The 25,925-nt window shown below is 49.7% G+C and overlaps 1 protein-coding gene across 15 annotated transcripts; it reads left to right on the forward strand.

The window, feature by feature from the left end:
* The first annotated feature begins 1,632 nt into the window (after positions 1–1,632).
* On the forward strand, positions 1,633–25,584 carry MSANTD2 (Myb/SANT DNA binding domain containing 2). Of its 15 annotated transcripts, XR_005831234.1 has the most exons (6): positions 1,633–2,153; positions 11,683–11,752; positions 11,828–11,874; positions 13,368–13,450; positions 14,102–14,146; positions 14,779–14,826. XR_005831234.1 is itself a non-coding variant. In XM_040616143.1 (5 exons), the coding sequence occupies exons 1-5, from the start codon at positions 1,647–1,649 to the stop codon at positions 24,912–24,914; spliced, it is 1,725 nt and encodes a 574-aa protein (XP_040472077.1). In that variant the 5' UTR covers positions 1,633–1,646; the 3' UTR covers positions 24,915–25,584. The 15 variants fall into 15 exon arrangements, 9 of the variants coding, with proteins under 9 accessions (XP_040472077.1, XP_040472068.1, XP_040472070.1 ...); XR_005831233.1 differs by having other exon boundaries at positions 11,683–11,874; positions 14,105–14,146; positions 14,779–14,842; XR_005831232.1 differs by having other exon boundaries at positions 11,683–11,874.
* Positions 25,585–25,925: the final 341 nt, after the last annotated feature.

Below are 25,925 nucleotides of genomic sequence, written 5' to 3' on the forward strand. Positions count from 1 at the left end.
TCCTTTTGGGGACACTCCACAGGGGTGGCAGTGAGTACAACCCTTTGGGGACACTCCACAAGGGTGGCGGCGGGTACATCCCTTTGGGGACACAGGGGTGGCACTGGGGACATCCCTTTGGGGACATGACACAGGGCTGGCAGTGGGGATATCCCTTTAGGGACATGGTGGCAATGGTGGCGGCGGGTACATCCCTTTGGGGACACAGGGGTGGCACTGGGGACATCCCTTTGGGGACACTCCACAGGGGTGGCAGTGAGTACAACCCTTTGGGGACACTCCACAAGGGTGGCGGCGGGTACATCCCTTTGGGGACATGACACAGGGGTGGCAGTGGGGACATCCCTTTGGGGACACAGGGCTGCCACCCCTTTGGGGAGGGTCCCAGGGCTGGCACTGGGGACATCCCCCTGGGGATACGCAGCCGGCGACAAAGAGCCTGCCGGCCCCTGCCCGGTAAGGCGGGGGTTAATGTCGTCCGCCCCCCTCCCCGCCGCAGCCCCGCACCTCCGCCAGCCCCTAATCCCCGTAATTAGAAGGGGATAATTACGGCCCCTGATTGCTCCCGGCCGCTCTCCTGCCAGATGTGCTGCAGCAGGCAGGAGCGGGCAGCCCCCCCTAATCCTGCCCTTTCTCCGCACCCCCCCCCCCCCATTTTGTTTAACCAACATGGCCCTAATTAAAGCGTTTAATTAAGGAGCCCGGACCGCGATGCCAAGCCGGGGGGGGGGCCCATAGGACCCCCAAACCCATCCCCGCTGCTTGGGGGGGGGCGGGGGGGAGCTTGGGGGGATCAGATCTCATCGGCGCTTGTCAGTGTCGGCTTAAAGCAGAGCTGGGGGCGCAGCTGGGGGCCGGGACCCCCCGCCGAGCTGCCCCACCTCGCCCCGCAGCCCCGGTAACGGGGAGCTCGGCGGGCGGGGGGGCTCCCTCCGGGCCGGCACCGGGGCTGGGAAGCAGCTGCGGGCGTGGCCCCCCCCGGGCCCCGAGGGCGAGGGGAGCCCTGCTGTTTGGGGGGCTCAGTGCCTGGGGAGGGGCAGCCCTATTATACGTGAGGGGTGCGCAGCCCCGCATCCGGGGGTGCTCAGCGCCAGGGCTGGGGGATGCTCAGCCCCACATTCGGGGGGTGCTCAGGCCCAGGGCTAGAGGATGCTCAGCCCCACATTCGGGGGGTGCTCAGCCCCCAGGCACATGCTGCCCGGAGGGTTATGAGGGGTTTGGGGCGCCGCCGTCCCTGGTGGGGTTCCTTGCCCCTACGGGGTCCGTGGGCTCTAAGCGCGCAGGGCCTATGGGGACTCCGCGGGACGGAGCCCCGGGCCCACGCCCACTCCCGGAACCACGCCCACTCCCCCTTGGCCTCACCCTATGAGCCCCGCCCCGCTCTGGCCACGCCCCCTCCATCCAAACCACGCCCCTCCCCCGTTGGCCACGCCTCTTCCCTCACGACCACACCCCCGGCAGCACGCCCCGCCCCCTGGCCCCGCGGGACACGCCCCCTGGCACCAAGCCACGCCCCTTGTCTCCCTCCCCGTCCCGGGCCCCGCCCCCGTTGGCCCCGCCCCGCCCGCCGCGGCGGCCGTGCCGGAAGTCCCGCCCGCCGGGGGAGCCCCGCGTCACTTCCGCCCGCTCGGTCCGGCATCTCCAATATGGCGGCGTCCTGCGGCTCCTCGCAGCTCCCGGCCGCCGAGCCGCCGCTGAAGATCCCCAAGATGGAGGTGCTGTCGCCGGGCTCGCCGGGAGCGCTGAGCGACGGCAACCCCAGCCTCTCCGACCCCTCCACCCCCAGCGGCGCCTCCCCTCTCGGCCCGGGGCCGGGGCCAGCGGCCGGCGGGGCCGGGCTGGGGGGCGGCGGCGGCGGGGCGGGGGGCCGCGGCGGGGCCTCGCCCTCCGTCTCCTTCTCGCCGGGCGGCGCCGCCGCCGCCGCCGCTGCCGCCGCTTGCCGCGGGATGTCCTGGACGCCGGCGGAGACCAACGCGCTGATCGCCGTCTGGGGCAACGAGCGGCTGGTGGAGGCGCGGTACCAGCAGCTGGAGGGCGCCGGCACCGTCTTCGGCAGCAAGGCCCCCGGGCCCGCCATGTACGAGCGCGTCTCCCGCGCCCTGGCCGAGCTGGGCTACGAGCGCACCCCCTCCCAGTGCCGGGAGCGCATCAAGGTACCCCGGCGGGGGGCGGGCGGCTCGTCCCCGGGGCGCGGGGCGGGGCTGGCCCGGGTGGCCATCTCCCGGGGCGTCCTGTGGCCCTGGGGTGGGGGGGGGCGCGGCCCGTCCGTGCGATCACCCCGCGGGGTGTCCCCACGCCAGCCGTCTTCCAGAGCATCCTGTGTCACAGCGCTGCTGTGTCCCCAGGGCTCAGCCCGGGTTTTGGCGCGAGGTGCGGGGGTACCGCGTCCCCTGAGCTCCATCCTTTCAGGATCTTCCCTGAAGCCTCCTTTGGCCGTGGCTGTGGGCGTCCCCCGAGCTCAGCCCTTCCTCTGGCCCTGGGTTTGGGGGCACCGTGTCCCCAGGGCGCAGCCTTTCAGGGTCTCTCCACAGTAGCAGTTTTCCCCAGCATCCTTTGGCCTTGGGTGTGGGGCAGCCCATCTCCTGGGCACACCCGGTCAGGGTTTCCCCACACAGGCAGTTTTCTGGAGCATCTTTGCCTTGGCTGCGGATGTCCCCTGGGCTCAGCCCAGCCTTTGTGTCCCTGGGTGCAGGGCACCCTACTTCTGGGCTCAGTGCACTGGCTCCCTGCAACGCCCAGTTGGTATCTCCTGGCCAGGAGTGGGCTGGGGGCTGCGTCCTGTGGGCTCACCCCTAACACCTGCAGCCTCCAGCAGCATCTTTCAGACCCAAGTGCTGCATCCTTTGGGTTCAGCCACTTAGTTGCTCCTCCGTGGATGGGCTGAGGCAGCATCCTTTGGTCCTGAGGGGGGAGGGACACAGCGTCCCAGCCGTCTGTGGACAGCTTGCGTGGACAGCCCCCAGCAGCATCATTTCCCCTGGGTTTTTGGGCGCTGCATCCCCTGGGTTGCCTCCTTCAGCCCCGAGTGTGGTGGGCACTGTGGCCTTGGATGGGTTGATTCAGCCCCCTTACACGTCCTCCAGCATCTTCTGCGTGTGAGAGGGTGGCACTTGCTGCTCCCTGAACCCCCACTGCAAAAGGGGGCTCCCAGTTAATCCAGTGATGATGGGTGGCTTGGCCTCTGGTTGCCCTCTTACACTTGTGGCTCCCTCCATTGCTTTGGAGTTGCTTAACAGGGTACGTCTTCCCCTGGCTTGCACCAGAGCGTGCTGCAGTCTCAGAAACCCCTTTAATAATTGAGCTGCGTTAAACAGCCTGATGGGCTGCGTTTCCTTTGGCGGCAGGTTTTAAAGAGGGATCTTTCCAGTTGCATCGTTCCCTGGGGAAAAGGGAAAGGCTGGGTTTGGTGTCCATCTTGGGAGCAGCCGCTCCATGCATCCTGCTTTTCTGAAGAGGAGATATTTGGAAGGGTCATGGAATGGGGTGGGAATTTCTGTGGGGTTTCAGTTTCTAAATGTGAATGAAGGTTGGAAGGGCAAGTTAAATGTTCCAAGCTTCCTCCGGCTTTTATTTTCCCCTTTTCCCTGCCCATGCAGCTGCTTAAAATACCAATCAGTTAAAAAAGTAGTATCTTGTTATTGCTAGGGGTCAGTGAGGCCGTTTGTTTCTCTGTTCCTCTTCTCATCCATTAGATACAGCTGAGCCAGCCCAACTAGGCTGGGATTCTGCAGGTGTATATGCCCAGGCTGTTTTTGATTTGCAAAACACATGAATTAAGGTATTCTGCAGTATCGAGGATGCCCAGGAATAAGTGAGAGACTCGCCCTCTAGTCCCTGTTCATTAGAACAGCCTTCATCTCTTCAAGTAGTTGGTCAAAACAAATGCCCTTCCTATGGAAATTTTAGTTTCTCAGTGTATTTTCCCTTGTGTCATCTCATTGACTCCACGTATTTGCTGCTCAGGGATTTATTTCTCCTGAATGCATCCAAATATTTTTGAGAGGAATGTTGTTGCACCGTGAAACCTCTTTGAGCCCCTTGTTTTCTCAGAGGCTTTCAAGGTGCTTGTTGCTTAAATTGGTTCTGTAAAACTTCGGGCTTTGCCGGAGGCTGATGCACGATGGAAAAGTTGCTTGAGGCGGTTTGTCTTTGTCTGCAAGACTCTGATGGTTTCGGGTTGTGGTGGGAGTCTGGGCAGCAAATGCAGAGGATCATTACCCCAATTCTGGCTGCAGACTCTGCAACCATCAATGCTTTGGGGGATGCTGAGCAGGTTGTGAGGAGGGGTCTCGCTACTCAAGCAGCCCAGAGCTAGCTTTTCCAGTTCAGATGATGCTTTTGGATGGAGCTGGCTGCAGGTTGTGGCTGCTTTGGGGCCAGAGCAAGCGTTGTGGTGACTGCTGGAAGATCCCGTTCTCCCAGCGGTTTGTGAGCTTGTTGGAGAGGACAATTCCCCCCTTTCCCTTAAGAAGTGATGCTTGAACACATTTTGCCCGTGAAATGTTCAAGCTTGAAAGAACCACACATCACGCACCTGTCAAACAGCACAGAGGGAATAAAAGACCTCAAGGCTTATATTTATCACCTTGCAACAGCTCTGAGAGCAGACCTGTTGGGTGTTTCTAGATCAACACACAGTACATCAGGGCGGATTTTTCTTCAGTACTGTAATGTCCACTTGAAAGGTCTGGCTGGAAGGGAGTTGTCCGCTTTCCATCTGCGTGCTGTCTTGTGCCTGTGGTCACTCGCAGGTTGGCCTGTCCTCGGGCCATCTGCCGGGTGAAGAACAGTTTGACATCAGTTGTGTCCGGTGCCCTACACCTACCTGAGCTTTTGCATATCCTGGATTTCCCTCCATGGGGGTCTTCATCTGGAGGAGCAAAAATGTTTGTCATTTTCAAAGCCTTTGGGCTCCCCGTAGGTTTTTTTGACTGGAATCGCTGTGAAATGAATGCTCATTGAAAGCTGGGGTTTCTTGTGAGAGCCAAGAGTTGACGTTCGTACGGGGATTGTCACGATAGTGGCGGTAGCTTCTCCCAACCCTAAGATTCCAATTTTTGTCGGATTCCAGGTGGAATCGGCTGCTTGGCTCTCAAGCTTGGCCAAGAGTGAAAATCGCTTCTGGGTGTGGAGGGTCAATGCCTGAAGTCATCTCTTAGACAGAGTAGGACGACTTGAACGCACTGTTGGAACAAGGAGGTCACAGGTACTCCGTGGTCCTCCACTGTCAGCTGTCTGAGCTGAAAATAGAACCGGGGAGATGGTGATGAAGGAGCATATAGCTGCATCATCCCATTTATTACCCGTAATGTTCCATATTTCCATGATTTTGTAGGATACTTAATGCCCACCAAGGGACAGTAGTGTGAAGGTTTTGCTGATGTATTATAAATGTAAATCGTGCTTAAACCGTATTGGATTCAACTTCTTTTATAAATGCGTTTTAGATAAGAACTCGATACTGGCTTTCTTCGGGACACCTGCCTTCCCTGGACTCTGCCAGATCTTGAAGAGCGAGTTAGAAATGAGCTGGAAAGGAAAAAGTCAACTCCGAAGAAGAAAGTTTTCCAGTTGTATCGCATAGATGCATTCTCTCCTAATTCAAACAGGATGCAAAGTAAGGTCCCGGTTCAGATTTTCGTCTGTCTCTTTAACATCTGCATGTGCTTTTCTGCACATAAGCAGTGCTGGCCTGCAAGCTGGGAATGAGACTGCTGTTGGGTTTGAGCCGCTCTGGAAGTGTCTGTTTCAAATTTAGGGATTCACATGTAACAGTTCCAGCAGCTTTTGCTGGTTTCTTCCTTTGGAAAGAGACCATGACTCTGACTTGGCTCTGAGGTCAGTGGATTGGTGAGCTCAGTGACTGGGAGCTGCAGGAGGATTGAAACGTCTCGATTTCTGCCTGTTAGGTTCCTGGAAAAGCTGTCTTGTGCTCTGTAGTTTTCCTCATCCTGGCATGTCAAGTTGTATCCTTAATCCTTGCTTGTTTAGCAATGTATTCTGACTGTCCCTTTGATGCAGAGCTCTCGTTAGAGTAATTTACAAAAGCGCACGTGCTTTTCATCCAGCCCTCCTCCTATTTCCTCAGTATGTTCCCGGTGAAGGATTTAGCCTGGTTTGTGTATCCTGAAACTCGTCGCCTCTCTGCAGCAGTGCGTGGAGAGCCTTTTAAGTTTTAAGGTTTGACCTTAGCGCTGGTGTTTTGAGGCAGGCAACGGAATATTTGGCAAAACCCTTCCCAGACTTGTGCGCTGGTTTTTGTGCCCTTCGCCTGGTGGTGGTGGATCAGCCAGGGAGCGGGAGGTTAGCTGTTAACTCGAGCTGCTTTTAACCACAGAAAAATGAGCCGTCGCCTCATGCTGTGAAGTTGCCGTATGAAGGCCAAAAGTCGACATATGCAGTATGTGTTCTTTGAGATCACTTTCCATCGGGTAATACGCCGGGACATCATCGTTTCATCCTCTTCCAGCCTTCACACGTGGCTGCAGTGGCAGGGGGATACTCTGGGAAAGTGCAGGTGAGCTCAGGTTTTACAGTTGCTGCTGAGAGTGCAGAGCTGTGCGAGTCAAGGGGAATTTTCAGGCAACAAAGTCTTGCTTTATTTTAAAGGAGTGTTCTTGAATTTATGTGCTCCAGTTGTGGGTTTGGTTTTTTTTTTCAATACCGGATCTTAGGCATTTTTTTAAATCCGTGGAAGAATTTCTACTTCTGTTGCATGCATCTTTCTTCCTGGAAGAAAGAAATCAAAGACCCGCTCTCCTGACAGCGCTTTGCTTAGCTGAGCTGAGAGAGTGTTTCAGTGCTAGAGATTCCCTGGCTGCGGTTGGGGCCAGCGAGCCTTTCTCAAGCAGAGATAAATCCCTCCTTAAAAGTTGCCATTCAGCGGCAGGAGACTGTAAAAATTAATTCAGGGGCATTTTTAACATGTCAGTTCTTCAGCTACTGCGGAAATGCAGCTTCTGCTTTTATTTGGTGAGAGCGTCACTGAAATTTGTTTGCTTCTCCCCGGAGTTGATGCCAAGGCATTGATTCAAAGAGAAGCAGCTTCAACATCTAACTCCTGGCTGCAGGAATTCGTGAGTCTCACTGCTGATCTCAAACCCGCTCCCCTGGTGTTGGATTTTCTGTATGTAGTGACCTCCTCCTCGCCCTGGATGAGTGACTGGAGGATTCTGCGGGGTTGTGGTTGTCCGCTAAGCATGTCATTCATTTTTCAAAGGAAAAATAAATACCTTGAAGACACTGCTTAAGCACTCATAGACAATGCGGGCACAAAGGGGAGAAGGGAGTGCCACAAACCCACATGAAATGGGAAGGAGTGAAAAATTACACCTGAGTATCAGCTCTTGGTGTTTTCTTGCTTTAAGCCATATGTAAAGCAATGACAACAGGGGCTTATTTGTAATGGGGCTGTGGTTTCAGCTGCTCTACAATGTAAACAATCTAATTTTAAAAACAACTTCACTCAAGATTTAAGGAAGGAAAAGCTGCGCTAACTAGACTGTGTCAGAAGTCATGCCTGCTGTAATCTAGTTTGACCTCCTGTGTGATATGGGAGATGGGATTTCACCCAGAATTTCATCATTGGGTCCAATGGTGTTGAGCAGAGTGGCTCTCTTTTAATTGGAAGACCTCAAATGATGGAGCATCAGTACATTTCGTAGCCAACTGCCCACCTTCAAAACAGCTTTGCTTCCTATTTATTTTTAATGCCTTTTGTCTTTGTCTTGTGTTTGTTATCTCAGGCTCAGGTCCTTGTCCTGGTAGCTCCACCGGCTGCAGTGTGTGCAGGCAGCGTTCAGGTTACCTCCAGATCTTTCTTTGGCTTAAATAGATTAAGATGTGCTGGTTTTTCCAGGCTGGGTGTTTCTTGTCATTTCTTGAATCCTCTCCAGCAGCCCAGCTTCTCACTGGAGGGTATCACGGGCCCTGGTAGTTTGGAGCAACTTTCCGTTGACATGTATAAGCTGGAAAAAACTAAACTTTTCAGTAACAAAGAACAGATTTATTTGTTTTACTCCTTCTTGGACGTACTGTGGGGCTGCAGCAGAGGAGCATCTCTGGGAGATGAGCATCATGTGGAGCAAACCCTCTTGCAGAGCAGCTGTATCCACTCTCTTCAGCCGGGGTATTTGCGGAGCAGTGTTGTGCTGGTAGGAACCTGACTCACGTTGCACATGCAGGATTAGTGTCTTCACTGTCCAGCAGCTTCTCCAGCCACGCTGTGCGTCTCTGATGTTCTCGTCTGGTCATTCTGGTGTACCTGGGTCGGCCAGCGCTCATTGCATGGGTGCAAAATGATTCCCAGAGGGAGTTGGGAGCGAGCTGGCAGGATATGTCATTGAGGCAGAAAGGATTGATGGCCAGGATCTCATTGCAGAAGGACAAACTTGTTAAACTTGAACATTAAATCTCAGTTTGGGAGATTTATGAACATTAAATCTTTGTGTGGGAGCACACAATTTTTCCCTGTCATGCTCTTTGACTTGGGAAGGTGTTAAAAATCCTCCTCCCGATTTTTATCACTTGCCCTTAGCCCAGCACATGCAGGCAGGCAGAAATTTTGGACATCCCATCAGCATCAGTTATTGCAGAGGCTGTTTTGACATCAGGGAAGAGTGCCAACAGCAACAGTGCAGGAGGTGTTGGATGGTTGATCATGGACTTTAATTATTTCAGAAGTGACTGGATGCACCTGAAATGCTCACCGGAATGAAGCTGGTGTGAAAGCACGCAGCTTTGAGCACCAGTGCAGAGGCAGATTCACTTTTATGACTCTCCCTGGTTATGGTCCGTGCTGTTAGGTGTATAAATTTGGGGGCCGAGTAGGTGATGCTCTCCGAACTGTTGTGGTCTCATTAGTCACCAACCCTCAACCACTGGTCCTGGTGAAAATTGGAGTTAAAGCTACCTTTTGGTATTTCACTTCCAGCTTTTCCTGTGGATTTAGGTATTGCTTTCCACTGGTGACATTTTCTCAGCACTGCTGAAGGCAAGTGGCATGGACCTTCCTCTAGAGACCCTCTGCCCCAGGACTGGCAGCGACACGCTACTAGGATGCTGTTGTCTGTAAAGTTTTTAGCTTTCTGAACTGCATGAGAAGCTTGCCCCGTGGTGCCACCCACACTGATGCTTCATGCCACTCGGCTGAAGCTTGTTCTGGAGAGGAGCGTTTTCCCTCCCACTTGTGGGAAGGTTTGTGCTGCTTTTCATCTTCTGGAGGGGCTTCTGGCCTTGCTCCGCTTGTTCATGTGAGAGTGAGAACCAGCAGGAATTGGAGTCTGTGTGGTCTCTTGTGGCTTGCTGATAGCAGAGATGTGACCTCTTGAGGACATCTCGGACCTCTTTGGTCTACACTGCTGCAGTTCGTGTTTTCCTTGAAAGGAAGGTTTTGTGGGTGGCATAAAGATGTCTGTCCTGATCGCAGTGGAGGTGTGAAACTTCAAGTTTGATTTTAGGAATTGGGTGTTTCTGAAAGCAAGACAATCTACTGAAGTGTGGCTTTCATTGCTCTAAAGTAAGTAGCAACGGGTTAGAGCAGGTCATGCCAGGAGTAGGCTGAACCTTACTCATGCATCTCTGGAAGCCAGGCTCCGCCTGTGGGATGCATCCATCCCATGGAAACTCTTCACAGAGCCAAAAGTTGTTGGCTGTGGTGGGTGTGGGCATGGCAGAAGGTTTGCCTGGCCTGCCTTCTCAAGCTCTAACTAGTTACTCTTCTTTTCCTCCAGTGCTGTCTTAAACCAGGAGCTCAGTACGTCGACAGATGGAGGTGCCCAGGTGTGGAAGTACCTTTCCACAGGCAATACTGGAGAGTTTCTTCTCTCTGTCTAGCCTGATTAACATCAAATCCCTGAGAAGGGTATGAATAATTTTATTCTCAGCTCTCTAATAGCAGCAACTCACAGGGCCTCTTTGCAGGCGACTATTTTGAGATGCGAGGTGCAGTCCGCCACTGCTGTGGGGAAGTTCATTGTCTCTCAGCACCACGTATCGCTGTGTGACTTCCTCACCTGGCTGGCCCACAGCTCGTTGTACCCTGGCTTCGTTCTCTCTTGGTCACTGGCAAAGTCCTGCCTCATCTATGTTGACCTCTGCAATTGGCTGTAGTGTTTCTGTAAATCATTCCTGTCCGGGCAAGAGCTTATTTTTTTTAATACGTTTGATTGTGATTTAGAAATCGGCAGTGGTAGAAAATCTGCTGCGTGTGTTTTGTTGGGTTCTAGCTCTCGCTGACTGACCTAACTTGAAAACACACGGCTTACCTGCCTTGACTGACATCCCTTATCTGTGTCTTCTGCGGTGACTTTGCTGCTTCGTGTCATTGTCCAGAGAGATCTCTGATTCCTATCTCAATCAGATGATCAACTTGTCTGTGTTCCCCCTCACCGCCTTTCTCCTCTCGGGACATTCTCATCGCTTCCCTTGTTCCATACCAGAGACCTCTGGGCCAGAGCCAAATCCTGCAGGAAGTCCTGTGGGTTTGGGGCACATCAGGATACAATTGAGGCTTTGCTCTTCGGTGCAAGGCGTGATTTATTTTGACTGCTGGTGTGTCCCTGAGTGCTGTGATCTGGCAGATGTGCAGCCACCTGTGGGGCTGGAGCCTTTGCAGAAAGGTCCAGCAGCTCCTGCAGTGCACACCTGCAAAGTCTGAGGGGGGTGAGGTGGGTTTGTACAGGGCTGCTTGTATTTTGCAGAGGAGTATTACAACTTGGTGTCTTGTGTTGGAGACACATTGAAATCCTCAGCTACCTTTCCGCAGTGATATATGGCTCTCTTGAGAGTTTAAGGTTCTCTTTCTTCTTTTATTCTGAACAGACCACAGAAATATCCTGTGTAGGTCTCACGTTCTCCTTGCACACGCCTTTTAACCTGAAAGTTCGTGAGCTAGCGGATTGAGCAGAGCTGTCCAGCTGCTGTAGCCCTGTTCTCTTGTACTCCCACCATCTAACCTGGGAATGAAGATGGCAAGACCTTCCGCTGTGCCGGTTGTCCCTCCATGCCCTACAGCCACTCCAGGTTTCAGAAGCCGTTTCTTTTGCCCTGCTATAGTTTCATCTCGTGTTGCTTGTGAGTATCCTGGCACGATGAGGGAGGAAGCTATTTGATACTGCTGTTCTTCATTTGGGGACGTGAAGCCAAGAACTTCTCTCTCCCATTAAGTAAAAGAGCATCTTCAGAGCTGAATGTTGTGCTAAGTGGTGCTCTGTGCCATTGGGACCCCTTCTAGGGCAACTGCTATCATTTAATTGACTTAAATAGATTAAAGTGGACACACCTGTAGGCCACCCAGCTGCTCTGCAGAGCTTGTAGCATCTCCCCGCGTAAGAGCACATCTCGGATCAGGGATCTGGATTTTCTTGTGTTGGACCATCTCTGGGGTTATATAGAAAAAGCTTGCTGTGGTGTGGTTCTCCCTCATCTTATTTTTTGCTGGGAGGAGAACTTTGTCTACAGGCTTCCTCGAAGTCGTTTCCTAAGGCTTTTCTGACCAGTGTTTCTGATTGTCGTGCTGTAGTTCCTGCAGAGTGATCAGTTCTCCTGTGGCTTCACTTGTAGAGAAGATGAGGGCTCGTAAGTTAGAAATGGTGAGGAAAAACCACGTTGAGCTTTTGACTGTCTCCTCCTTCGGATTTCATAATTCCAAATTAAGCGGGATAATCTGTCTTCGTATTGCAGGCAGTGCTGCAGAACAATAAGCAAAAGCCTCGGTCTCTTCCAGTCTGTGCAGTCACTGGGCAGTTATCAGGTCTGTTTTCAGTTACTTGTCCTAAATTTACTGGTTTCTTGTCTGTATGTATCAATATATGTATGTGCACTTTAGGAACCACGGAGCAGGAGTTGAGCTGGACACCGGGAGGAATAGAGGAGGTGCGTAAGAAAAACCTAAATCTTAAATCTTGGCAGTCAGAATAACCTGCTGGGAGAAAGGTGTCTGAACCATTGAGTGCTATAAAATGTCCAGGGGAGGTTTGCCGAAGTCAGAGCAATTATTTAGGTCTTACCAAGGTCTCTGAAGAAAACCATCATGGGAGGTGCAAACGACCGCAGAAGAAGAACCATCGATCTGGTCCGTCTCACCCCCTGCCACGTAGAAGCGTGTGGGCATCCATGAAATGGAGCTGACCCGTGTTATGCAGAGGTGAACATCACTTAGAGAAGCGTTGGGGGCTGCCTGTTGGAGAAACTGGAGAGTGCCTCCAAGAAGAAAGAGCTAGTGGGGAATCTCTGTTCTCCAGGAAGCAAGACCAAGGAGCCACCAGCTGCTTGGCCACAGGCCTTGTGGTGCTTTTGAAAGCACCAAATGTGAGATTACCTCACTCAAGCCTTAGGTTATCTGCCGCCAGAAGTGGAGGTAAAAGATAGCTCACGCAGCCAGGTCCAGAAGCATCTAGGCAGGAACCTCAAAGGTACTCTTGATTTGCAAGACTAATGAGCAGTGAGAGTATTGTTCATTTATTTTTGCCCCCTTTCTGCATTGCTCCCTTTAATTCTTGTCCTAGTCTCCATCGACTTGATGCCAAGTTATTTTCATGGTAAAATAAGCCAGTTTGCAGCCTGAATGAAATAATTAATTGCTACTAGACTGCAACCTGGCGTGAGATACTCTAGCTCCATCGGTAGAGAGAGATGTTTGAAGCACACGCTTAAAACGGAGCAAGTGACTGTGGATGTTGAGGGTTCCCGAGAGGGCTTGGGCAAGAGTTTTGATGGTTTTTGGTTAACTGCACTGGAGACGGTTTGCTTAGCTTAAAGGCTGCTAATAATAATTCAGCTAGAGGCTCTAAATCTGCGGTTAACTCCGACGGATAAGCTGAGGCAGATGTAAGAACTGGGGTTTGGGAAATATATTTCAAGAAAATCTGACCTGGGTGGATTAGAGAAAGAGTTTGGGAGCGAAACAAGAGCTCGCCTGTATCGCTCAGTGAGATTTGAGCTGAAAGGAGAGAAATGGGAGTGAAAAAACCAATTTTTAACAACCAAATTTATCTGTACCCCAAGCGCTAGGACACCTAGTTTGCATCCGGTGAATATTGACAGGTTTCTTGGCCAGGTCTTTGGTTTCAAGTTGACATAGGCGGTTGTTTTCTACCCTGCTTGCAGACAGAAACTGAAAATGTGCTGGTGCCCATCCAAAGAGGATCTGCCTGTTTATCCCGAGAGGTAGCGAAGGCAGAACTGGGAAAGGTTCCACCTTAAACCACTGAATAACTCTGCTTATTGCTCCCTGTGTATTTATATGGGTTTTTTTTTTTATTTTGTGTTCTTTCTGTGTGTGTCTTTTTGTGTGTGTGTGTGTGTTTGTTTTTGAAACAGCAGGGTAAAACTGACTTGCTGCTTAGCAGTTTTGCTTCTGCCCCCAGGGCTCTGAATATGACGAGGAAACTGGTTAGAAATGTATTCCTTTCCCGCTGATGCTGTTAAACCAGTATATGAGGAGCATTAGGTAGGTTTGAGCTTGCTGGAGATGTAAAAGTTGCTTTTTGGGGGGAAAAAACAAGCGGTTTTTGCAATTGTATGTGTTTGAAAGTCCGTTACAGTCCTTCTCCAGAAAGCAAGGTGACAGGACTAGCTCTTCCCAGATTAACGCCTCTCTTGAAGTACAGAGGCGGCTTTGTCATTCAAGCTAGAACCTGAACAATCTAATAGATTTAATATGAAAAAAAAAATATTTTCTAGCGCTCTACCAATCTGAAAACCATCAAAGTCCATCAAACCTGGGGCGCATCATTATTTTTCAAAAGTAGAGCGGCGCTAAAATGAAAACCACGTTGAGGGATGCGCATAAAGATGTATTTTTATTTTTTTTACCCCCAAATAGTTGTGTGTTCCTCCGGATTCAGGGGAAAACGGATGGAGATTGTAGGCTTCTATGGCTTTGCCTTGCGATTGTGCAGCGTCAGCCATCGGTGCGGGGTGTTAAAGGGATCCCCAAAAGTAGATGAGGCTTTTGCATCTTGTCTGTGTGGGAGGTTTCGGCCTCGGCGCTGTTTTTAAAGGTTTATTAGACAGAGCCGTCTTAGCATTGTTTCTTAATGCTTGATATCGAAGTCTGGGAATTTGGAGCATTATTGATTTGACCTCTTTTAAATTTCAGCAGCTTCACAAGAGGCAGAGTGAGTTAGTAAGGAATGCAAAATATGTAAGTAATATATATTTTCCTAGCTAAATAGTTTAGGCATATACATTTTGCACCTTTGTGTCTTCTTACCAGAGTGAGGAAGGTTGGACCGTCTTTGCTTTGGGGGACTCTTCTTTCTCTTTTCTTTTCTCTCCCCTCCCTGCTTTACCTTCTCCAAGCTGTGGGCACAACACCAGCTCTGCTTTTCTCCTCCTCGTAGTAGGTGTGCATTTTCTTGGCTGGTTGGTATCTCTGACTGGGGGTTTCTTGGTATTTTTGTTATATAATTTTTTTTTTTTTCTTCCCCCTTCGTTACATAGCAGATCTGGGGATTTTTTTGACGTGGGGAAGAGAATAAATCGCCCAAGTTAAATCTGACGAACCTGTAGCTGCTACACAACTTTGTCCTGTGTCGTAGATGTTAACGCTAAATTGCTGCAGTGGCAATGTCAGATACGTGCAATGCTTCCTGGTGGGTGTAGATTAATTCGGGAGCATTGCATTTAGCTCGTGAGCCTGAGACAAATACTCATCAGCACAAGTAAAAAACCCAAACCCTAAACTCTGCCTAGCAGCTGTGTAACTGTCTGCAAGTGAATGTATGTCCTTCCAACCAGTTGCCCCCTGATTAACGTGCTTTTTTTCTGTCTTAGACCCTTCGCAGGTGCTACAGCCGCGTGAAGGAGCATGGTGTTGGGAAGAGGAAAAGCAGCTACACGTTTGAACAGCTGGAGCAGGTGTTTGGGCAGGGAGGATGGGACTCCCAGCCCTGCCAGCCTGTCCTCATCAACAGCAGCGGCTTGTACCAGGAGCTGGAGTCGGACGGCAGCACGATGGAGGAGTATTCCCAGGAGGACTGGGGAAACCACAGTCAGGATCTTCATTGCTACCAGACCGGTGAACAGGAATTGGGTAAGAAATCCCACCTTGGAGGATCTTCATCCTCTGATTTTACCTGTGCCCTGTGCTCATACCTGTCTGGTGTGTGCATATCTCAGTACCAGCTTCCACATTTTGGACATGATGTGCTCGAGATGCTGGGATGTCCTTGGGGAGAAAAGGGAAGGAAATTCCCCAGATCGTCATCAAAAGCAAACCGTGGTTCCTGAAGTATTTTATCATCAGGACTTGAGTTTAAGGAGCCTAACAGGAGGAAATAAGGGCTGTGTGGCCAGAAACGGTGGAGGGAGAAGGTGATGCATTCCCTGTCTCTCCTTCCCCTCAGTTTTACTTCCCCTCACAGGATTAGGGAGACGCTTTCCCTTTCAGTGCTGCCATGCTTTGGAGGTCCTTGGGTGCCAGTTGAACCTGGACGTTACTGTTCAAACCCCATTGGCTTTAATTATGAACAGAACTTCAAACTGCTGCTATTAATACCAATGACTATAAAAAAAGAATGTTACTCCTTCTTCACTTATACTCTGTATACGTGTTTTCCACATGTAAATATGCTTATATCCAGATGTGTGGCCTTTTTAAATTAAAAAAAAAAAAGGCAAGCTCAAGCTCCAGAATTGAAACCTAAACTGAACTCTTCCGCATGCTTTTCTTGCCTGAATTACTGGTGTCTCTGCAGAAAGATCAATATATTAATTAATTTGGAGACTTGGTTGTTGCTTGTGGCTTACTGAACTGTGTTACATGGAGCAAGGTACCACATTTTGCTTGAAAACGCACACTGATCTGAGCAGTTCTGTGGAGAAGTGGGTTTCTTTAAGCATATTTATCTCTCCTGAGCCACTGATCCTAAGGGTGCATGTTCCTCCATCGTCTGAGCAAGGGGGTTGTTTTCACAGCATCAAATTTTAAGTCTATCAAATTCAACGGGCACCCAAGCGAAGCGGTAGTTAGGAGGTGAATTGGATAAAAAGGCTCATGGTACGATGATGGTTTTTTTCCGTTGTGGTTTGTAGGATGAAACAGGGAGAGGAGATGCAGTCATGTATCTGTACTCACCTGTGTTCGGGGGACCGGTGAATCGGGATGCTTTGAAAGAGGCTTAAATCACAGTTTAACGTTAAAATTTGTGAGTTGGTTGTTAACTGCATTCCAGTTCCCTCCGACTCCTTCCCCAGGGGATTTAGAAGTCAGAAATATATGGGAGAGAAACAGTGGGGAGAAGAGTGTGTTACAAAATGTATGTAAACGATGGGTAATTCAATCTAGTTCGACTCATTCTAGTGAGTCAAACTGTGGTTTCCCGGTTTGTCACCATTTTCCTTCAGTCAAATCGGAGGCATTTGCGTGCACTTGGGCTGACAATATTCGTAATGTTCAGAGAAGTTATGAGAAAAGCACTTAGCACACAGCATCTAAATGGAATACAGATGCATTTGTTCGGGTCCTTGCTCTTCAAACGCACCATTGAAAGCAGACCAGCCTTTTTTCTTTCTTTTTCCTCTTTTTTTTTTTTTTTTTTAAAACAATGTAGTTTGCAATTAAATTGATTTGTGATTTAATAGCAGGAATTGTAGTCTGAAGGTTTTGCACTTGCAGAGATAGATGCAGATCTTAACTGACCATGTCACTTTCAAGGAGAAAAAAAACCAACGCCCCAACACTGTTCAGTTATGCAGGATTTAGGAACTGGGGCTGTCTCGTGCAGAACTCTAGCCTAGCTTAGGAAGTAACTGATTTTTTTTTTTTTGTTTAATTTTGGCCTTTAAAAAAAAAATAATGCCTCGGGAACATTATTTAAAATATAATAATGTGTTGGAATTTTACCTTTCAGATGAAATGCCTACCACAAAAAGAACTTTAAAGATAAAACAGGAATCTTCAGAAGATGCACAGTAAGTAATTTATGAATGTTTTACCCTGAAAAGTATTTCCCTGGGGATGCTGTGCAGGAGGGGAGGATATTTGAGACTTCTGATTATAATTATAAATACATTGTGCAAGACTATTCATACAGTTGAATCTGCTTTATGCATTATTCCAGTTACCTCAGAACATCTGAAAAGCTTCACAACTCTGTTTCTTCTTGGCTTCGTCATTCAGCAAACGAAACAAGAACTTTACTACATGAATGCAAGGACTTAAAATGTGGATAAAATACGTATCAGATTCATCAGGGCTGTGTTTGAGCAGGCTGTGGGTATCGTGACACGAGGCCAAACTCTTGGATTTATTTGTAATCCTGGTTTTGATTGGGTTTTGGTGGGGTTTTGTCCCATTTGCCTGAAGTTTGCTCCTTTGGATGTAAGGAAAAAAGAGAATACAGGAGGAAAGAAAGAGCGAGAAGAGGGACGCATCAACCCAGTAGTGGTGTGTACTGTTGGCTTGGTGTGAGTAATGCTTGCAGGAAAAGTTCATGCATCTCTCCCCCTTGGTGGGAAGGCATGCCAAAGCTTGTTATTTTTTATTATTATTATTTTTATAACTTTCCAGAGCTGACTTGTAACCTTTTGGATCAGTTTAATCAGACATATACTGGAGCATTTCAAATGCTTTGAGCATGCGAACGTCCCTTGCCTCGCCAACAATAACACAGAGCATTGCAAAAAATGAAAGGAATTGTGCCGTGTTTACTTGGACCAGGGTCTGCTTGCTTCTGACCTTTAGGGGGGTTTAAAACGTGCAGGGTGGTTGCAGATCTCTCTGCAGAGGGAGTGACCCGTCACAAATTGGCTCGCAGACCCCTCTGGGTGGGTTCCACGCGTGAGATCCCCGACAGGCATTTGTAGAGTCATCCAAAATCAATCTGGTGTTTCCTTCGCTGGAAGAGGAGCTCCTGCAGGGTAGGAAGCCATCAGCGTGGTATACATTAACGTAGTGTCCCTGGTTAGTAATGCAACAGAGGCTTTTTACTGTAACTAAATGAAAAAAAAAATCCTCCAAAACAAACAAACAAAAAAAAAAGCAGCAGTGGTTTTCATTGTAATGGCCTCACTGCATCAAACTCCTTGCTTCAGATGGATTTTCACAGTCCTGAAGGTGACTCTTTTGCTAATGCGGAGCAAATTCGGTTTAGCAAGTCAGGGATGACATGGAGAAAAATAATTTTTTTCACGATAAATGTTACTATTACCTCTTTGAACAGTTTCTTAGGACTGTTCTGGGATAATTCTACCTTTCAAGGTGTGCTTTAGGGAGCTGCATAGAAAATAGTCCTGAATTTTCTGGGGTGGAGGCTTGAACTGCCTGAATCTTCTCTTCAGGTTTTGATGTGCAGATGGACGGCTGGATTAGATTTGGTAGATTAGACCTTCCAGAGTTTTCTGGTCTTCCCCCCTGCCCTCCCCAAGCTCCCTGCAAAGTGCACAGAAGTCTCTGAACTGTCGGATATTTTGTGAAGCGTGCGGGTGATAAGCACATCTTACGTGCTCAGTGGAAGCACAAAGCATCTTCCAACACAGAGTTTTGCAGAAAACTGCTTTTTCCCCCTCCTTTATGAGAGCAAGGAACTTTTAAACTCTGACTTAGTAGATTAAAAGCAGTCAGGGGAGGCATGGCTGATGTGAAGATAAGCTGAGTATTTATTTATTATCTTCAAAAAGTAAAATTGCGCCCATTCTTAAAAGCCACAGACGATAAATAGATGCCAGACTTTTTCACCTCTTTGGCCAGCGTTCTGAAATACATATAACTTATTTCAAAGAAGGTGGGGGGGCTTCGGTTCATCTGCATTCTTGGTCAAGTGCAGATTCTCGGGAGAAATAATCTCAATAAAATTGGGGGGAGCGGCAGCGCTTTCAAATTCTTTGCTGAACCTTGTGATGTGATTATTGACACAGAGAAATTGCAAAGTGACAATGCTGGACTATAAGCACATGTATTGCTAAAATCTTGCATTTGCTTCCTTCTGTCCCTCCCCTGGGTTTTCTCGAAGGGCTTTTTTGGAGCTAAGCAGCTTGCAGAAAACCACGGGAGCAGATGTGCACCATGACATTATTTTTCTAGCAGAGAGGGTGGGAGAGTGCCACCGAGATGCTCGCTATGGGAAACTTATCCCTGAGCTCTTTGGGTGCTGGAATTTGTTCTGGCCCTTCTTTTCCCAATAAAACACACACGTGTGAGGCTTCTGCCGCTGTCAACTGGCCACAAACCTGCAGAGACGGAGGGAACTCGCTTTGCTGCTGCTGCCTGCGAGGGTTCGGCTGTTCTCGCCGGTGCCGGGACCTGATCACGCGCCAGCAAACCTAACGCGTTGCGTCTCCAAGCAAGCTGCACGGCACGTTAGCACGGGCAGCGCTGCCTCCCTTAGCTTCAGGTAGTAAATAACTGGCCTCCAAGGTGTGTAAGGATTTCCTGGGCCGCCTAATTTTCAGCGGTGTAAGAAGCGAAGAGCAATAGGTAAGCTGCGTCCAGGTCCTGCGCTCCGTCAGCTGGATGCTCCTTCCCCACGTCGGCTCAGCTGCTGCATCCCCTTGGCACGCTGCTGCCTCCAAATAAACTGTTTTGAAAAAGTGAAACGCTACTTAAGACTCTGTTCTGCTATTTTCAATTTATTTGAGGAGTGGTTTGATTCACTTGCGGGCTTTGTGAAGATGAACTAGAAAAAGCTCGGGGAGCTGGGTCCTTCACTGAAACCAGCTGTTTCAGCCTCTTTGAAGTCTGCTTTTGTTTGGAAACAGCCTTAGAACAAATTTGCACCACGTCTTGTCTCGCGTGTTTCCTCATTTGAATTGCAAAAGCTTCCGAGGAGAAAGAAATGCAGATGGCCAGTCTCCAGCAGGGAGGTAGTGGTGTGACGATAGGGTGAAATCCAGCTCTAGGGCACCTTCTGCAGATGAACAATGAGATTGTCCTGTGACACAGGGTAAAAACCCTCTGCTAGCTGAGATTTTTTTTTTCTGTTGAAAAATAAATAATGGTAACAGTTTGACTCTTTGCTGCTTGTAATACCTCTGCCCAGCTGAGTCGTGGAGATGCTGGATAAAGCCTGGGAAAGCAAAGCTCAGCGGGATGCCCCGAGCCATCAAGTCCTGGTGGAAGCAGGAAGAGGAGATGCTAAAACCAAAAAGCAGAGCTTTTTAAAATTCTGTTTTTCCTATTGCTTCCTCTGGGCTCGAAGTGATGGATTCCCCCTGTGGAAAGCCCTTCTCTCCCATACGTGAGGTGCTGCCGGAGATCATCTCTAGCAAAATTATTCCTCTTCCCAGCAGGAGCAGTTTGAGTGACTAATTTTTTTCACCAGAGCTTCAGCTCTATTTTGTGCCGCACTAAACTTAGCGACAGTATTTATAGTGTAATTAATAAAGGTGGGGGCTTTTTTCTTCCCTTTTTTTTTTTTTTTTTTTTCTCTCTCTCGGTTCTTAGCTCTGTTGAATGAAAATCTACCCACGCTGCTTTCTCCTGTCTCTGGGTTTGGATGGGGCTGATTTCTTTAAATTGACTTCAGCTGTCTGTCTCGAGTCGGCTGAGTGTGTAACAGCAGGGGAACGCGGCTGCGTGCCACCAAACAGCCCGATGCTCTGCCAGCGCTGGCCGTGTCCCCCACCCCCCAAAGGTGGCCTTGCACATCTGTTACGCTCCAAGAGATGGAGAAATTTGGCAGAAAGTAAACCCCCTTGCTTTCTAACTCTCCTCACCGGAACGGGAGGTTGGGTGCAGCAAGGTTTAAATTCTGAGCGATATCCAATTTGCCACTACTAGTCATGTTTAATGTGTAAATTAAACCATCACTGTTCTGGATGCACTAAGAGCGGTCTGCACCTTCAGTCCTGTCATACTCCAGGGTTTGGTCGTGTTCAGTGAGAAACTGTGACAACTGGCTACTTGAACAGTGCGGTTTTATTTGTGCAACAGATATAACGGGGTTTTTTTGGATTGCCGGTGATTTCTGCCTGCAAGAAAGCACGTGCAAATATGATGTTATTAAGTATAAAATGCATGAAAAGGTTATAAATAACACAGCCTGGCTATAAATGTTAAGGAGTACTCTCTAGAGAGATATTTTTTTTTAAGATCCCTGAGAAAAGTGCTCAGTGTCAATCTCGCCCAAGGGGGGGAGAAGCAAGGCTCAGCCCGTCGGCCGATCCCGGTAGGCTGAGATGGAGTTTCCCTTGACTTGCTCGCGGTGATACCTTCTCCTCCAAAAATTCCCCATTTCCCTGGCTATTTTACATCCTTTCTACCTTCAAGGTGGAGTTTGAGCGACTGTAGTCCTACGTATGTTTTACCACGATCGGTGTACGTTTCTCTCGCTTCACGTAAAGGTATAGTTGACAAGAAATGGAAGGCGCAGACTCGGAGAGGAGCGGTCGCTTCTTGGAGGCGGGTAGCCTTCGGGGTGGAGGTGCGTTTTGGTATTAAAATGATACTAAAATGGGCAAAGTTCACAAGAGGATAGCACTTTGGCAAGGTCTCAAGAAACCGGTGGCTCAGGGGACCAGATGGGCTGGTTATCAGTGCTAGAGGACCATTTTTTCCCATTTATCACCACGGAGGCTCCGCTCCGCTCCACCCTCTGTGGGGTGTTGCAGGGAGTTGCCATCCCAGTGGATTCCTCGTAGTTGGCTACAGCCGTGTCCCATCCTCGGAGCTCTTCGATTTTATACTTTTCCTTAATGGGTGAACAATGCTACGTTTTTCATATAAACCTTTGGTTTCAGATGCAAACCTTAATTTTACTAATGAATCCACAACATCCAAAAGCCTAAAAAAAAAAAAAAAAGACATTTTCCAAACGTAGCCGTGCTGTGCTGCTCGGCATCTGAAGAAGCTGTAGAGAAGCTTTGAAACGGTTCGGGAGTGCCGCGGTGCTTGTATGTAAACAGAAATGGATTTGGGGTGAATTTGGGTTTCTCTTGTATGGTGTTCCTCTCCTTGCTGCTAGACGGGGGGAAGTGGAAATGACTCCTCAGAAGTATCTTAAAATAAGGAACAGGAGTTTGTTGACAGTGCAACAGGCGTTTTTAAACCCCCCTGGTTCAAACTCGGCTCCGCTTGCCAGGCAGGTCCCCTCCTTGGTGCTCTGGAAACTCGTTTAGGCTCCGATCTGCGATGGTGGCGGAGGTGTGCTTGCCAAAACGCCTCTGAAGGTCTGTCCGGGAATCTTCTGGCATGGATACTGCTGCTAAATAGTTAGGATAGACGGCATGTGGATGGATGTGGTCCCTCCTGTCGCTCCGAGGAGTGAGCGATCCCAGCCTGGACTGCTCGGACCCGCTCCGGGGAGCTTGGAGGTTGGCAGCGCTGGTGTGCTCCGGCCGTCGTGCACGGAACTGCTCGACACGAAGCTCCGCAGTGCTGAGCCTGGTGCCTGCACTCTGCCCCGTGGGTACCGGATCACCTAAAGGACAACCAGCGCTTGGAGAACCTTCCCAAAATCACCTGCGTTGTGTTCACACCTGTAAGAGCGGGTGCTGCGAGGTTGGACCTCTCCAGCACCACAGCCGGGGTCTGCAGCTCCCAACCCTTGTTCTATTTTTTGAAACTCTGCGTTGATTTGATGGAAGAATCTCCAAGTAGAGATTTATTGGGCAGAAATGCAGCTGCCAGAGTGTCAGTCCCAGGGGTTTCCATGTGCGGTTTGAGGGAGGTCATATCTGCTCTTGCTTAAAGCCTTCCGTGTCCCTCACCAGTCTCGTGCTGGACTCCACTGGGAAGCTGCTGGGGAAGGCTGATCTCCGGCCCGTCAGCGACTGCGGCAAAGGAACCGGCGAGAGGAGGGAGGTTTGAGAAGAAGAAAACTGGTGTCACGTGGAACTGATGAAGATGTTCTCCTGGTGGGATGTGGGGGGAGAAAGGGTCTTCGTGGGGGGAGAAAGGGTCCTCGTGGGGGGAGGAAAGGTCCTTGTGGGCACGTGGGGACCCCGGTGTGATTGCAGTTCGGCTTTACAGGTGCGGCACAGCAGCTACAGGCGAGGGCTTGCACGGAGCAAACTTAAATCCCGTTTGTTGGACCGAGAGAGATTTCTCTATTACCAAGCGAGTCGCATTATCTTCCTACAGCTTTGATTATAGGACAATAACTCCTAAAATTAGTAGTTCTCCTTACTAGCTAATTACGCCCTAACTGCCTCATTCATCCTAGAGGAAGCTGTTCCAGCTTGCTTCAGGCGCACGCGAACGCGCTCTCCCGATGGCTTAGCAAAGCGTAAATCCATCCGTGGAAACTTGCTTGGATGCCGGCGTCGTTACTGGAAGCGAAAAGAAACTTTTGGAAACGCGGGGATTTCTTTATTGGCTCTCCAGAGGGATTTCTGCCGTCCGTCCCGCAGCGGGTGGCCGCATCGGTTGTGTCACCTTCACCGGCATCTTCTGCCCTGCGGGGTCGGTCCCTTGAGCCGTGTTTGGGATGCAGCTCCGGGACCGAGCCTTTCGGAGGGGCTTGGCGCACCGCTTTGTGGTTTTTACAATTCCAGCCTCATTCGCTGGACTTAATTTGGGGGTAAATTTGAAATGGAAGCTTTTTGAGTGGCAGCTGCAAATTAGGGCTGCAGCTCCGGTGGTCTGTGACGGACCGCGGGCTGTCATCATTTTTTACAGTTATTCTCCCAGAAACTGAGTTTGTTCAGTGGTGCCGGGCGCGTGTTCGCTTGCGGTTGCTTCGGACCAACGCAGGTGGGAGAAGGACGTTTCCACGCTGTGTCTTTTTTGGGGGTTGGGAAGAGCAGAAATCGTTCTTGGAAGCTGGACTTGGGGGTTTATCGGCGATCGTTTGCTTTCCCGGGTTCTCTCCCGCAGAACTTTTGGCATGCAATTCCATTTCCAGCAGAGATCAGCGTTTGCTTCCGATACTGGAAGGGGGTTGGGTTGGGTTTTTCTGTGATTTTGCTGAGATTAATTAAAAAGCAACCATCGGGGCGGGGTTATAAACCAGAAAGTCACGTAGCAATATAGGAGGTATATAGTAATAAAATACCTATGGCTTAAAAAGCAGCTGAGGAAGCTGAAAGGGATTAATATTTTCTGCAGGTTGCCAGGGTGGTTTCGCAGCGCCAGTTTACTGATGCCTTTATGCTTCTGTCTGTGTTTTTTAATTTCCAGGAAGCGTGACGTCATGCAGAATATTATGCAAATCTTGGAGTCGGTCCAGTTGAAGTGGGAGCTGTTTCAGAGCTGGACGGACTTCTCCCGGCTACATCTTTCTAACAAACTGGCCATTTTCGGCATCGGTTACAACACCCGCTGGAAGGAGGATATTCGTTACCACTACGCGGAGATCAGCTCGCAGGTACCCCTCGGCAAGCGGCTCCGGGAATATTTCAACTCGGAAAAACCGGAGGGTCGGGTTATCATGACCAGAGTGCAGAAAATGAACTGGAAAAACGTTTATTACAAATTCCTGGAGATCACCATCAGCGAAGCCCGATGCCTGGAGCTGCACATGGAGATCGACTGGATACCTATTGCTCACTCCAAACCCACCGGAGGAAACGTCGTCCAGTATTTGTTGCCGGGAGGGATCCCCAAAAGCCCCGGCTTGTACGCCATCGGTTATGAAGAGTGCCACGAGAAGCCCCTCTCCCCGCTAGCCGAGCACAGGGGGACCGATCCTGGCAATGAGACTCAAGGGGAGCTGGAGGTCCCTTCGCCGCAAGCCTCCCTCCGGGTGGACATGGAATCCGCCCGGATTATCTACTGTTACCTCGGCATCGCCGAGGTCCGGACTCTCCAGCAGTGCCTGTTTTTACACTTTCAGGCAAACACCAAAACCTTCAGCAAAGATTGGGTCGGGATCAACGCCTTTTTATCTCAGAACTGCATCGTTGAGCCCGGCGTGTCGCCCAAATCCATCTACATCAAATTTGTGGAAGTGGAGAGGGATTTTCTTTCCGCCGGCTCTTTGGTAGAGTGCCTGGAAAAAGCCATCGGATACCCCTTAAAATTTAACAACTGAGTCTCGTCCTTCATAAGGATTAGGGCTTTCTGCCCCTTTTTTCCATCTCGCTACCAGACGCTTTCGGATCCTGTCCGTTCACAGCCGGGCAAGTCAGACTTTTCCGCCTGGAAACGAGTTTTGGGGTGATAAGAGGCTTGTGGGCGCTTCCCACGAGCTCATCGCCAGCAGGCGAGCGCGTCCTGGCTCTCCTGCCAGCCGGACCGGCCGGTTTTCCTACCGGAGCGGCGCAGCGAGGAGAAGCCCCTGGCCCATGAAATGACTGTAGGTACATTCCACATTGGACAAGCGCGTACACGTGGCGTTTTCATACGAAAAGCTGGTTTTTTTGGTTTTTCTTTATTCCACGGTGTCTCATTTTTACGCATCCGTCTCTCTAAGTGTTATTATGGATCTGAATAAATAAGCAATAGATAACGGCAAGTTAAACCTTGAATCACGTTAAAGGAGACTGTTTTTCAAAGCCACCCTTAGATACTATTGTATATAATTTAGAACTTCACTTTTTTCACCCATCAAGTGTTCTCCTCTCTCCAAACAGTGTTGCCTGCAAAAAGACTTTGGTTTCTGTGATGTATTCCACTTTACTAGTAGTGTTGCCATATCTGCTTTTATTTTATTTTATTTTTTAACATTAAAATAATTCCTGGCCTTTTTATTTTTCTTTTTTTTTTTTTTTTTTGTTTGTTGCGGGGTTTCTTTTGGGGGGGGGGGGTGGGTTTGGGGTTTTTTTTGGTTGGTTTTTTTTTTTGGTTGTTTTTTTTTTTTAAATTCTAGTTAGCCTCTTTGTGAGAATAACCTGGCAGCTGGGAAACATTTTATTTTTTTTTTTTTCCTGTCAAACCATGCTTATGGATACAATCAAAGCTGTGAGAATGGGGAAGTGGGATTTGGGGATGGGGAGGGACATGGGGACGGGGGGGGGGACACGGGGACGGGGAGGACGCATTTAATGCCTTTTTCAGACGTGTTACTATATAAGCCCCATTATCTTGCTGGCTGGCGCTGGCG

The sequence above is a fragment of the Falco naumanni genome, chromosome 16 (assembly GCF_017639655.2).
Source record: "Falco naumanni isolate bFalNau1 chromosome 16, bFalNau1.pat, whole genome shotgun sequence".
NCBI lineage: Eukaryota > Metazoa > Chordata > Aves > Falconiformes > Falconidae > Falco > Falco naumanni.

Bases quoted from the DNA above. Each gene is read 5' to 3' on its own strand.
- MSANTD2 (XM_040616143.1), top strand. From the start codon at position 1,647: ATGGCGGCGTCCTGCGGCTCCTCGCAGCTCCCGGCCGCCGAGCCGCCG. The intron at 14,147-14,778 runs GTAAGTAATATA...TTTCTGTCTTAG, and splicing joins TAGTAAGGAATGCAAAATAT to ACCCTTCGCAGGTGCTACAG. The intron at 15,038-16,856 runs GTAAGAAATCCC...TTTACCTTTCAG, and splicing joins GACCGGTGAACAGGAATTGG to ATGAAATGCCTACCACAAAA.